General features: G+C 42.9%; 1 protein-coding gene and 1 long non-coding RNA gene across 13 annotated transcripts in view; one reads left to right on the top strand and one right to left on the bottom strand.

Moving 5' to 3' along the window:
- Positions 1-12,780, top strand: part of LOC111245845 (vesicular acetylcholine transporter-like) — an 84,701-nt gene extending 71,921 nt beyond the window's left edge. For 2 of the 3 annotated variants that reach the window (XM_086980787.1, XM_086980782.1), the window contains exons 5-13: positions 2,469-2,646; positions 7,758-7,938; positions 8,416-8,570; positions 10,123-10,346; positions 10,544-10,666; positions 11,022-11,166; positions 11,354-11,416; positions 11,610-11,744; positions 12,049-12,780. In XM_086980787.1, coding sequence (XP_086836913.1) covers positions 2,469-2,646; positions 7,758-7,938; positions 8,416-8,570; positions 10,123-10,346; positions 10,544-10,666; positions 11,022-11,166; positions 11,354-11,416; positions 11,610-11,744; positions 12,049-12,312 — 1,468 coding nt within the window. In that variant the 3' untranslated portion in view covers positions 12,313-12,780. The remainder of the gene's footprint in view (positions 1-2,468; positions 2,647-7,757; positions 7,939-8,415; positions 8,571-10,122; positions 10,347-10,543; positions 10,667-11,021; positions 11,167-11,353; positions 11,417-11,609; positions 11,745-12,048) is intronic. The other variant, XM_086980799.1, reaches the window with a different exon arrangement.
- The window catches only part of LOC147759059 (uncharacterized), a 48,261-nt gene that overhangs the window by 33,355 nt on the left and 1,294 nt on the right, over positions 1-13,612 (bottom strand). For 2 of the 10 annotated variants that reach the window (XR_015321727.1, XR_015321724.1), the window contains exon 1: positions 12,774-12,865. The exons of 3 other annotated variants lie outside the window; for them this stretch is intronic. This is a non-coding gene — a long non-coding RNA (uncharacterized LOC147759059). Of the gene's footprint in view, positions 1-12,773; positions 13,268-13,612 lie in introns of those variants that run through there. 5 more of the 10 variants (XR_015321725.1, XR_015321721.1, XR_015321726.1 and 2 more) reach the window with 4 other exon arrangements.

The raw sequence follows: 13,612 nt of genomic DNA on the forward strand, positions 1-13,612 counted from the left end.
ATTTATAATAATAGTCATGATAGGAAACATAGGCTAGCGTTAGTGCTGTAATAGATACAGGTCGCAGCCTTAAATAACTGGAATCGCTCTAGCATTCATCTGAATATACTTATTTTAGAGGCTTTCAGAGCCTCGATTAGATAGAATTCTGCAGACTTAAGGATCTAGCAGGCCAATACATTGTTGGGGTCATTTTTTTATGGTCGTTGTTGGTATCTAAGATGGTACCAGGAGCTCATCCCAAAGACGTGACGTAGCTAAACGTCTCGTTTGACGGGCTTTTTCTGAACCAGCGCATTAAGCTTCTTCGTTTCGGACTTGCGCCAAGTTGAAGTTCCCGCCACTTCCATTCAACCTAAACAGCAAGTTCACCGCTTCGTCCGCAACGCGGCAGCGCCTTCGAAGGCAGTGCCTTCGAAGGCAGTGCCTGTTTTTCCCACAGCCGACCGTTCCATCGCAACGGTTAGTCGTTCGTTCGCCCATCGAGTTATACTACGCTGCTCCGAGAGTGCACTTCAAGAGTCGCTGGCTGCTTCGGCACGCATTCCCATGCTCCTCCCTACCAGACTGCCTTCTCTTACGCAGCCTAAACAGTACACAGACCATGTATATACGTACTTTGCTTGCCCGTCTGTTAAATCGAGTTACGTTCTTTAAGGGCACTTCATTAACTGTGCACCCAAGAGACTCGCTCGCGTGCTGCTCCAGAGCCAGCTGTTCATTCATTTGCTGGCAGTGTATCAGCTACGGCCGTCACCCCTTTCCAAAACACAAGTTTGCCTTATTCGTCAGCGCGTGCCGATACTAAGTAAGCATCGTGTTCACAAACATGGGTCATGCTGTTGTAGCAAGCACAAGAAATCTGGAAACGGCCAAAAACTACATCTAGCAAAGGACGATGTTGCTCATTTCCTAATAAACATGAAAGTGGAACAACCAGTTAGCTCACCCAAATAAGACGCCCTACATATTGTGTCGCGATTTGAAATTAGGAATTACAATAAAAAAATATCTGTCATTTTAATGACCATTAGTTATGCTCGCAGTATCCATACCACTAATGCTTCATCGGTGTTATAATGATAATCGAGCTCTGCCCTCTAACTTCTGCCTCGTAGTTGGCTGGCCCATTATGAAGTTGCTGTAGCGATCTTTTCCTGTTATGGGTCTATTCCTTTATGCATCGCCCTCTGTAGATGTATTTGAGACGTTGAGGAAGAAAGTCCTCGTCTGCTTGCGTCGCCGCCAGTCGCGAAGGCGGGAAAGAGGCCTATAGGGTCTATAACGAATTTGGTCATTACCCAAAGGAGAAGAGACCAAAGAGAAGCAAAGCACGTATACAAAAATCGACTGGAGTGCAGTCTGGCAACATTCGATTGGTATATTCCCCATAGTTGTCAGTTAACCTTCTTTGAATCCAGCTAACCTTATTCAGTATAAAGCGCTAACATTGCCAATTCGCCCCCGCAATCAATGACAACAACACAGATAATAATAGAAACCGAACTACTATCAATGATGTTAGAATCTCCGCTTGATGATTGTGATCTGAACAGTTGTTGTCTGCGGGTAGTGCGATTCTACAAACTGTCGCAGCGACACGCAAGTTCAGAGGATCAACTCTGGATTGTGCTATAAACATCGTGGAAGAACAAGAGGGCTGCAATTCGTAGCCTCTGCCATCTTTGTTATGAGACTTGCGACGCCAGCAGTAGGACCACAAAATTCGACAGCCAAACTCAGACAAATACAGCATGTCTGTGCGGGATACCGATACAGATTAATAGTAATCTGAATTGAGACTCCAAGCATCAACGTATCCCTTTGTGGGCCTCTAGGGAATGTTGAATAGGGATAGAGTTATCCTACTGAAAAGATCTGTGCGGGTGTGGTCATTGGGCCGAGACTGTTGGTTCACTGACCCAAGAGGTCTTGAGGTCCACACTCAATGCGGTGCTTAATGCCGCTTTCCTTAGTGAAACAGGAACGAGGCAAGTCGTCTTTAATGAAGTCCTATAAGAGAAAGAGCAATTGGGGTGCTTACTTCCATTCGCGACTCGTCGCAGAAGACTGCGCGCACAAGAGAATTTCGAATGGGTGGAAACTGGGCCTTATTGGTTTAACACCAATATGCTTCTGCTTCGCTCAGAATATTATATCGCATATGAATATAGTTAGTTTCATGTATTCCATGACATTCACTTAAAACTATAATAATTGAATCCTCCAACTTTGTAATAATTGTTTTCGTTGTGCTTTTTCACGGGCTATCTGCTATATATTTTTCAGCATAGGTTAACTAAGTATTTGCAAACGCCAAGATTTGTGCAGGTTCTGCATTAACATTGACATTTGCCGTATGCATCAGATCATTCAATGGTTTTTATTACCGGTCATCTCATCTGCTCATGAGGTCGTTGTTATGTAATGGATTAAAGCTGATAAGGGTTTATGGTGGCACTTTTTAGCGAGGAACTTAAGCAGGACTTTTCAAGGGCCATCCACGCAAAAAGCTCGCCATTGTGTATGGAAACTTATAAAAACTTCTTCAACTCCTACCGAAGGCCCGGGGTAAAAATCGACTATCAACTACCAAAAAGGAATGAAGTCTACCCGCAATGTATCGTCATCGTTCATCGCAAACAGGTATTATCACGGTCATCGCTTTTATATATGCTTATCGTATTTAAGTAACGACATAGCCTGACCATAACTGATCGAAATGCCACATAAATACATATACGATTCTAACACGTATTTACATTTTCGGACATACGTATAATCAGAGCTGCTGTCCATAGGCAATAGTATCCGTTTCTCTGAACCGAGTTCGATTCTCTGAATTCCCTAGTGTATGCTGCGGTGTCAATGTCTCAGTTCATAGTTCAAGAAGTCTGCGTGTATTGAATTAGCCGAAACTTAAAAAAAGTTAGTGCGAGGTCTGAAATAACTTACGTGGCTAAAATAATATTGCTCTTGAAAACTGAGCTTGGTTTGGGGATTCATACTTAGGTAGGCTTTGTTCTTTCGATCCGTGTCTCGCTTTCGCCTTCTCTCCATAAACGTGAAAGACGACGAATCATTCTCTGTTGGATTAAACTGATAAAATATAAATGAGGTAGTACGGGGTGTGGTAGAGCAACGCTGTGTAAATTCGAGACGGCGTCTATGGGGGGCTTCGTGGACCATTTTGAGGGGTCAAGCAACTCTTGGTCTGAGACAAGCCATCACCACACCGTCACGTTCAAGAGCTTAACGCACTTGAGTGTCATACAACTAACGGGTATTATCCGGGAGAAAATAATAGGTTTCATTTCAACGCTCTACTCCTTCGCTGTATCAACGATTTTTTTTAATCTAGGGAATGATAATAATGTAGCATTATTGTACAGGAAATTTGTTTACACGCACTATGCACAGGTAGTCACATAATTGCATGTTTTTTTTTCTTCAAATAAAATAGGAGATCATTTTAATACGAACAGCCATAGCAGTTTTTTTAGGTTGAGTTTAACCTAACTGTTTCACCATCGACCCATGGCACACGGAGTATAGTGGTATGGCAAGGACGCATTTACTAGTGATTTTATGTGGTAGCACAGTGTAAATTCGAGCTCAAAATCGAGAGACTGTATTAGTAATTATAATTCGAAATTGGCCAGGAAGGCTAAATTGCAACTACTCATATAAATTCTATTTAAAAAAATGCGCAGTAGTCACGAAGCGCCAATTTGAACACTTGTAGAATACGAAAGCTCATACAGATGAAGCGAACGACTTATTCTCATAGGGTAGTTGTGAATTTGACTTGGTGGGCAGTTACGCAAGATACAGCCTACGTGAATCGCTGAAGTGTGTCTGGCGAGTTGAAAATGATCTGGTTTCAGTCACTTTTGTTATGGCTAGACATCGGTCAGCGTGGCAGTAGCTAGGAAGCGGGATAATAAAAGACCTATTGAAGACAGACGCTCAGCGAACATTATGCTAAGTGGCCTTTAGGGGGGAGGTCAACTTGAAAAATTGGCATGCATCTACTTTGGCTGACCACCCGATAAAACAGTGCTAGTTAGTGTATTTTATATTCTATAAAATTCCACCATAAAAATTTCCGTTCAATAAAGATAAAGCTAGGCTTCATCTAGCACGTAAAGACTGAGTATTAACCCAATGTAAAAAATAGGCTAGTCCGAATAGGATAATAGATGAGAATATTCTAGAGAACAAAAGCGATTTATTTGTACAGAAGAAACACAGAATGTTTACGCCGAAGTTCTGCGCGTCACCAGACAAATACCGTGCAAACCGAAGATACACACGGCATTTGTGAACGCGGCACCTAGTTACTATTATCATTAGTTGTGATTTCGTCAATACATCGATTGTAGAAGAAAACATCCGTAGCATTATCGCCGTTATTTTGAGATAACTGTATCTTCTTTAACCTTCAAGTGATTAGTTCTATTTATGCTGTCATCAGTTGAGCGGTTCACGGAAACGAAGGTCGATCCGGCGTGGCCTTGTGGCCAACGTTGACAGGCCATAAATTGTATAGATAAACTGCAGAAAGGTGAAAGGTATACCGAGAGAATATATAAGGAGAATGAGACGAAGGGTCGGATGCAAGCGGTGGATGAGAAAAGGGGTGCTCAGACCGCTTCCTCTCGCCAGCCGCATCAGCGAAAACGGGCAGGATGAAAGCAGCAGCTAGTGCTGAAGGGGGCGCCTTGTTGTGCCCTCAGCGGTAAATGTAGCTGCTGGTGGCTTCTTCTATCACTTTGACGATGCCTTGATCTCTAAGTGGCTGAGCGTGCTATATCCCTGCCCTTTACCCCTCGACTCTTGCTACCCCACCGCCTTGCCAACCCCCACCACCCGTCCATTGGTCCCAGTATTAGAGAAAGCTTTTTGGCTGAATTGTGGCCAACCAAAGAACTGCTGGTAGCAAAGATATAGTCGAGGTGATTGTGACGGTGCGAACATCATCATCGAGTGTCATCTTGAGGGTGGCGCTATGGGGCGGCGCGCTCCTAAGCGAGTGCCCCATAGGGGCGCCACTGCGGCAGCCATCGAGCAACCAGAGATTGGCATAGCACAGGGGACGGCTCGTGGCCTCTGTGGCCGCCAACTAACAGCAATATAATAAATTATTCAACGCTAGAATCTCTCCAGGCCACTACCATCATTTCCCGCAAATTTCGCCAAAAGCTACGACTGCCACTAGCATCACTATGCTGTTCAGACAACCCCCATAGGCCCAATGTTCTCCGATCACTGATTCTCCACATCCCGTCTTCATCGCCAGCCTCGGTGCCGAGTGTTCAACTCAATGCAGCCGGCTCCGGGCTAGAACATTTTACCTTCTTTGTCCCTCGAGCGGCACATAGACCCAGCCAGTGCCAAATGCTTTGAAAGCAGATGATGATAGTCGCGCAGAAGTACAGGAAGCTCAGGCTGGGTCCAGGGTGAACTTAAATACCAGCACGCTATTTAGGGGAAGGGACGTACGAAGACGTCCGTGTGGAGCACGGCCCACTGCTAAAGGGCCAAAGAGAAAATAGTACTGTTTTCTTCCACTGCTTTTGCCGCTATCAAGCAACCACATGCAGTAAGTTGTGCTAGTCTCTCACTAAGAAGGCGAATGACGAAGTAGACGAGTAAACCCTTGGAAAAGTTGCCGAACGGCGGGGACCAAGGCTTGAGGAAGGAATAGGTGATAGGCCTCATCGACGCATCGGCAAATATAGACATCTTCATTGAATTGTCAGGACCGGCTTAAGCGACAAATGGGCGGGGAATCCCACTGACAGAACGATCCCCTCCATTCCTGATTGGCTTAAGCAAACCGGAGTTCATGGGCGTATCATCAAGTCTTTCGTAAGGATGTTGAGTGTCTGTTATTTAATATATTCTTCAGAAGGAAAATAAGAGAAAAAGCGGTCTTACTCTGGGGCCGAAATAAAGAAATATTTTGTCCGTAGCAGTTTCCTCGCTGCTTCGTAATCTCTCCACGAACAGCGACGTAACCCAGCTGCCCATCGTGGACTGGTCAGTTCAGTAGAGGTCCTTTTATCTAATAATGAACACAAGACTTTGCATACTGAACAAAATATCGGCATTAGATATGCCGATAATAATAAAATAAATAGAGTGGGTAAAAAACAGAGTCTTCGTTGAATGGAGTACAAGAAAGAATAATAATTGTTCCAGCCGGTTTAATAAAGTGAGATCTAGATTCGTCTTAATTATTTGATCTGCGCGGTAATACAATATAGATTCTTTTTCCATATTTCCATATATATATATTTCTTCTTAGATTATTTATTCCAATATGGGCCACCTCAGATGGTCTTAGGCAAGTTCTTCTGTAAGAATAGGGAGCTATTATAGTTGCATTCGTTCATTTTGTATCGCAACTGATAATTGGCTTGATCATTTTTTGGGGGGTGCTAATCGTGAAGCGGGGTATCCAGTGAAATGTGCTTGAATTGTATATGTCAATGAAACTTCACTGAAAGCTCCTCGCTGATCTTGCATGCGATAGACAATTTAGTGGAAGTGTAAACATCTCTATTTCTTGTATAGCTAATTACCTGATTTCTTCTTATGGGTTGTGAACAATGGTACAAAGGAAGCCGTCTTCAAAGAGCTGTAAACAATGAAAAGTGGACAGGGGAGTAAAGAGGCAAATAGAGGTTGTGAAGTGATTGTGCGAATCAGCCATTTAGTTTCGGCGGAGATCTCACTTACTAAGTAGCCTTATGCATTATTAACTGGCGTACTGCAGTGTTCCAATGTACCCATCGGGGGTGGTGTATCGTACTAAACAGAAAGATTCAACTTGCGCCTACCTAATTCATTCCTTTACCCCTGCCCCCCTTGAAAATGGTAACAGTGGTGGTAGCGTTGACAGACTAAAGGGTCAAATCGATTTCATCGCTCTGCGATGCGAGAGGCGATAGTACCTTTACATCGCTTGTTATACTGCCGCAATTGATTGCTCATGTATCCTTGTGAACCGTTTGATTACTGTTATTTATGTGAGACAGAAGACCATTGAGTTACTTACGTTTTGAAATGTATTGCCATAATCCTCTTATGATAATTTTTTTTGTTACCATACGTTCTTTTGATGTATAGTAATTTACGGATAGTTAAGTGTTTGCTCACTTAATCTGATGCCCATCAGATTCATTTACACAACTGGCAAACGCTCTTAAACGTCTAGGGCCCAATCATTTTTTTTTTCTTTTTATATTTAATTTAATTATAATACTGCGTCGTATTTTAAATATATCGCTTCTATGTCTATATATTGTTTGCTTTTCGTTGTACAACATGTTGAAATTAAACATGTTAAGTTGAGGACCAAGCAGACTCGCTTTGTCGACAAGTGCCCAGATCGAAGACTGTATTGTAACGCATACGTAGTTGTCGCGTTAACCCACAACGAATCCGTTTTTATTGTTTTTGTTCTTCCTTTATAGATGAGTGAAATGCCTATATCTAGTATTTCGACTCTCATTAAAAATCTGATTGAGAGATAAGAATTTTATCCATAGTATTTGTTGCATAGATATATTACACTCGATTAAGTTAAGTCCATTAATTAATAATAAGTAAGTCGTTTCTGTCATCTTGGTTGTGATCAGATGGCGCTATGCATCACTCTCAGTCTAATCTCTGATTGATTGATTGATTTTATCAAATGATCGTATCGGTATTGAATCATATACAGATGCTGTTTGCTTATGTTGTAGTTTTACCGTCTTAATCTGGAGAAAGAAACCACAGTGACATACATAGCTAGCGCCCTACTGAACATCCGCTCATCTACCTCAGTATCCGATAGCCCTCATGTGGGAGTACTTACAACGCAGCCTCGAGCTCAATGGGCAGTTCATTACGAGCTTTTACGTAAGGAGAACCCTGGCCATATTGGTGAGTATTCCCGTATGTTAGCTCAATTTGTTAGCCACGCTAGCCCTTGCAAACGTGTTTCACTTATGTCGGTATAACTTACCATTACTGTAACTTACATATCTCCTATTCTTGGCTAAATATGTAAAGTCGTTTTTTTTTTTGAGTCCTTGCTTCCTTTATAAGCAATAAATTGTACCTAGCATTGCATCATAAGTCAGTCTAATAGCGTAGAAACAATGGTATTGCCAATAAATCGTAAGACACCGTGCTGACGTCATGATTAGCATTTACCATTTCCTCGTAGTAGTTTGTATCGATTAGACTGAGCAGATATTGTTAAGCCGTGCCTTTTTGTTGTCGAACAATATGTAACTATCGGTATCATTCATAGGTCAGCAATAACGTACGTATTCGAGATAGACACGATCGCTAACAGTCACTGTAGTAACCTCGATTTTATGCTCTAATGTTCGCGACGTTGTTTCGGATACACAGAGGCACTGGAGCAGTGCTTATTAGTATTGTGTCTGGACGACGCTCTACCTCCGACGCTATCCGGCCCTACAAAAGCTGAGCAGTGCGAGAATTTGTTACACGGGAAAGGCATCAACATAAATTCGTGTAACCGGTGGTACGATAAGACGCTACAGGTACGTCAATGTTTGCGATCGGCGTTTACCGGTCGCGAGGTCAGTTAGAGCCATAGCAGCAAAAGAACAAAGAAAATGTCCTCAAAAGGGGTAGGCCATATTATCACCGAGGAAAGAGACTACTGCTTGAAGCATCGCTTACTAAAGCTGTTTTCTTTTGAATTGTAAGGGATGTGCTTAAAGCCATCACTTAAAATACGTTCCTAGTTAGCTAAAGCAGCTAGATCGCTCGACTGTTATTAGAGGGATGGATTACTGTGCGTAATGCCGATGATTCAGGCCAACGACACCGCTGTCTGGTTTAGGCCACAAGCGGCATGTCGTCGGCGTCGACCAAAAACTATTCGGGCCTCTGGACGTCGTACCAGCATTCTGTCCGATGCAGAGGTCTACTGGGCATTATCGAATTTTATGTGCGTAACATGTCTACTACGTGGATGTAGGTCTGTGGCGTAGTCAAATGAGTGAACCTGCAAGACTTCTTAGAAGCTTTGTAAGGAACAAAGGTAGGGGTGGTGAGAACCACCGAACATTCCTCCCTGCGGGGTTTATGGCTCACTACCTTTGCGAGACTCGACGGCTGTTTGGAGCACACTCGTGCACACACGCACAGGACTAGCAACTCGCCTCGTATCTACCGGCTCATACGGCTGTCGGTAATCCCTGGCCCCAGGCGAAAATGTCGTCGAATGAAGCTCAAAACAGAAGCCACTTAAATCCGTCGTCTATACTATCACTCCTTTCCAATTTCGCCTCCTTCCTTTAGTTCGCAAGCGACAAGGGCACAACAATAACACAATCTACAACTGTACAACACGGGCTACGGGAGAGTAGCAATTTAGCGCACTTGTCTATGAGGTGGGGGTACTCAGAAAGGTTTTCTAGGCGCTTCGACGTGGCCACAAGAATTGCACTCATCCTTCTGCCGCTACTTGAGCCTCTTGTATGCGAAACTTTCTCCTACCGTCTAGCGGACTTATTGAACACCCCTCCTCGAGCCGTTAGGGGAAGAGGAGCCTAGGGGATAAGGGGTGTAAAGGACGACCGCCTAACTTTGAGTTAACGCGCCTTTGCTTAAACCTGTGTCTCCGTTGTTCCGTTAGTCTGGTTGCTTTAGTTTATAGTAACACTGCACAGAATACCCCTGGTCCCTTTAACTCAACAGCAGCTAGGAGATCGTTACTTATCCTCACCCCTCCCCCCGCCTTTCCCTAAATGGCTTCTCTTCCTCGCTCCACTTTGCCCCTTTTAGTTCAGTCTAGGTTGGATTAGTTTGACGAGCACAGCCAATTAGCTTAAGGCTAACTTGCTGCTGTTGCAGCACTGCAGGTGGTCTTTTAGTTAGCGGCTGTATGGCGTTCGGCAGACGACTGCCAGTGACAGGAAAAGAGAAGAGCGTCTTTATTTATTCAGCCACCTTCATCGAGTTCGTTGGCTTCATCCCCATGCATTCACAGTTGATATGTTCTACGAGTGTAGCTGAATAAACAGCGCCGGTAGTAAGATCGTTGACACAAACTAACCCTAAGTATGTGTTATCGGTTCATTACAGGTTGTAGTAGGGGCGGATGGGATCTGTGGCGTAGTTATGGAACACTCGCAGTCAGAGGGCATCACTCTTCTTCGCTTTATGGAGATGTTCCTTGAAGATTTGCGCAGTACATCTCGTGAACCTATCGACTGGTCATGTACTGGCGTAACGGCGGAACGTATGCATTGGAAATTAACGTCGACTCTAGAACAAGCCATAGTAATAGCGAAAGAAAAACTACAGAAGTACGTAACATTTCATTGCGTAACTATTTACCAAACCTTCACGCAGCTGTTATCTGGCGCCTGAACAAAACTTCTTCAAGCGATTCACACACCAATCAATAAGAACCCTAAACGTTTTCAGTTTTTTTTTGCTACCGTGAAGTACAAAGTATTGAGTTCTGAACGTGTTTACATACCCGGCGATTTCTTTGTTACAGGGCTGTTGAAGACGTTGACCTATATGTGCTTCATTTCAATGAATTTGGTAAAGAATTTCCGAAATCACAAAATATTAGCCCCGATGTATTCGTGCAATTGGCGTTACAACTAACATATTATAAGTGAGTTATGGTCGTAAGTTGAGTTGTTACACTTACATTATACTATAGATTAGCTCGTATATTATACTTACTAGACAAGATCGTCTAACGATAATACTAATATCTCGATGCTTATTACGTTATAATCTCTGGCGTGCAGCTTTAACTCGGAAACCGCACTTAAAGCAAGAATCCAATAATGAGCGGGGTCAGACTAGTTCTCGTCGGATATGAGATGAATATGGGAACAGCTCGACTTCAACCATGAAGACAGATAATTTTTATCAAAACAAGAAGACGTTTTTAAACCTATCGTACATGACATGTATCGAATAGACTAGGTGTTATACATCAATTGGTCTTCCGACGATTACAGAGTGCACCGTAAACTGGTCTCTACGTACGAAAGCGCATCTCTGCGCCGCTTCCGTCTAGGACGCGCCGATAATATCCGAGCTGCCACTCGCGAAGCTTATGACTGGGTTCGGGCTATCTGTGATGATTCTAACCAGCATTTAACAGTATGTCGTAATATCGTATTGCTACTCCGCCATCAACATGTTTTCGTCGTTTCTATTTGTTGCCCTTTATCTATAAACATCAATAATATGGTCGGACTGGGACGAACGAGCCGACATTATCTCCTCGTTTCTATTTAGTTTTCATTCACCTCGTACTATTTTTCCTGCTCTCTTTGCTACCTTGCAGTTGGGGCAAAAGCAAGACCTGTTCCGAAGGGCAGTGGCGAAACAAACTGCGATTCTAAAATATGTAAGTCGTTCATAGCAGTTTAGAATCATTGGCCCATACCGCTTACATGCGAAGCAATAATAGGGCGCCATTATCACCATCGAACCATCAAGATCATTTTGACTCCAACAGAAGGTATTGCAGAACGAACGCTTTGTTCAATGCTCGCGGCATTACGCTGGCCCGGTTTCATGGCAGATTTCTTTACTTTCAGACCATAGGCGGAATGGCGCCGGATAACCATCTTTTGGCTCTACGCGAAACAGCGAGAAAGCTTCAGCTGAGGTGTAAACTGTTTGAAGACAGCTCTTATAAGGAGTTTCTTAACTTTCAATTGTCAACAAGTCAGGTATAACTTAGGCTTCATTGAACAAGGGTGGCACAGATTTATCTCGTTCATTGAAAATGACTTTGCCCGTACATTCTCAAAAGAGAGCTGTTGAACAGATTGCGGCTAACGCCTATGCAATTCTAACAATAACACTTGTTAAAGAAACAGTAGCTACACGTATTGTCTTACCCAATTTCCTGATAGATCAACATAGTGAAATCATTAATCTAAGTTCTAACTAATCGTACTTCTTTGTGTGTGTTATCCTTATCCTGCTTCTCTCTATGTCACTCTATCCAAACAAACGCTGTGATGCGGATAGCTCCCGAACGAGTCCAGGATAACGGTAGGCTACGGGGCCGTTGTTCCGCATGGCTATGGCTGTTCGTACACGATCAATGCGAATGATATGCTGTTCTGCGTTACGTCCTTTTTCTCAGCGTCAGTAACCTCGAGTGACTTTTTTGCATTAAGTCTTGAAGGCAGCTTGAATCAGGTGCGCGAATTGTGCACCACTACCGTCGACGCGTCGTCGGCCAAGCCGACGCGTGCCACCCCGCGGAACGGATCAGAGGCCAACAAATAATCCAGTCGAAAGGCTTCTTCTAACTGAAATTCTTCTATCTTACCGTAAAAGGTAGCCATAACGTTTTCACATTATGAACAGAAATGGCTATGTCACATCTGAGTTCTTTAATAGAGCTTGTTGATTCTGTAGCTTACCGAACAAATTAAAGGTCAAAAGATGTTTACGTCCTTTTATTTCTCTTCTTCCGTTTATTTCTTACTTCTACCTGAATTCATAATATAGATACAAATAAAATACTTGTGCAAGGTATTATCCTGAGTAAGAACAGCACAGCCGTTGTGCCGTGATTCGACACAAATTAAAGAAGAAACGGAGAGTTGTGACGATGCGATGATAATTACAATTAATTGATACAGGGAGAGGCGTTTTACAACTACGAATTAGTAAATGTTATACGAAAACAACTGAAGCCGTTCGAGGCGCTTACGAAGGATGATGACTCGCATGGTGATCAATACCTGTTAACTACTGCAGTGTTTTAATTCGTCGAAAGAATTAAAGAAGACTGCTTCCTTTATCAGTATGTTGTAGCGCAGATGTATCCTTGCCGTAGCAACCTTCTCAATCAGAAGCATACTCCTTCGTCCTGCCGGTTTAGGTTTGATGGTATTATACTGATATGTTAGTATAACACTGCGGCAACAACAGCTGTCAACAATGTTGTTTCACTTAGTTACCCCACCAGGATTATTGGGATTGATTTAAAAAGACAATGTTAACAGTTGTATGCAGATCTGTTATCTACACACCGATGATCAAAGATGTTTATACCGTGAGCAATGGCCGATAGCCGTCGCAACATCTAAGTAAAAAGTTAGCGATTGGATATCGATGGGTGCGTATAAGTAGACAGGTTGAAATCATTGCCACCGATAGGTAAAAGCTCACTCGACTTTTCTGTCTCGTGCGACAGTCTACTCGGCCGAGTCTTGTCCGCGAACACTGCCCTGTTCTGACAGAGAGCGCCAGACAAAATAAAAAACAAGGGCATTAACTATATTGTGAAATTTTCATACAAATAACTAAATTAATTATCTTACCGTTTGCGTCAGCTAATTGATATGTAAGCAAGTAAAAGAAAAAGTGGCAGCAAAAAAATGCTACTAGCAAATAACAAAACTTTCGAAAGAGAGGCAAGTGCTATGCGTTCGTAGAAGAACGAATACTCGATCACGCTCAATAGTAAATTGAGGAAATTAAACCTCACGAAGTAACCGCTGTTGAGCTGCTACTGATTATTCAACGACTGTTGAGTTTTGTAAATTTTTATAAATGTTACATATAGACGTAATATATA

This window comes from Varroa destructor, unplaced genomic scaffold (assembly GCF_002443255.2).
Source record: "Varroa destructor unplaced genomic scaffold, Vdes_3.0 BEIS01000001.1, whole genome shotgun sequence".
NCBI lineage: Eukaryota > Metazoa > Arthropoda > Arachnida > Mesostigmata > Varroidae > Varroa > Varroa destructor.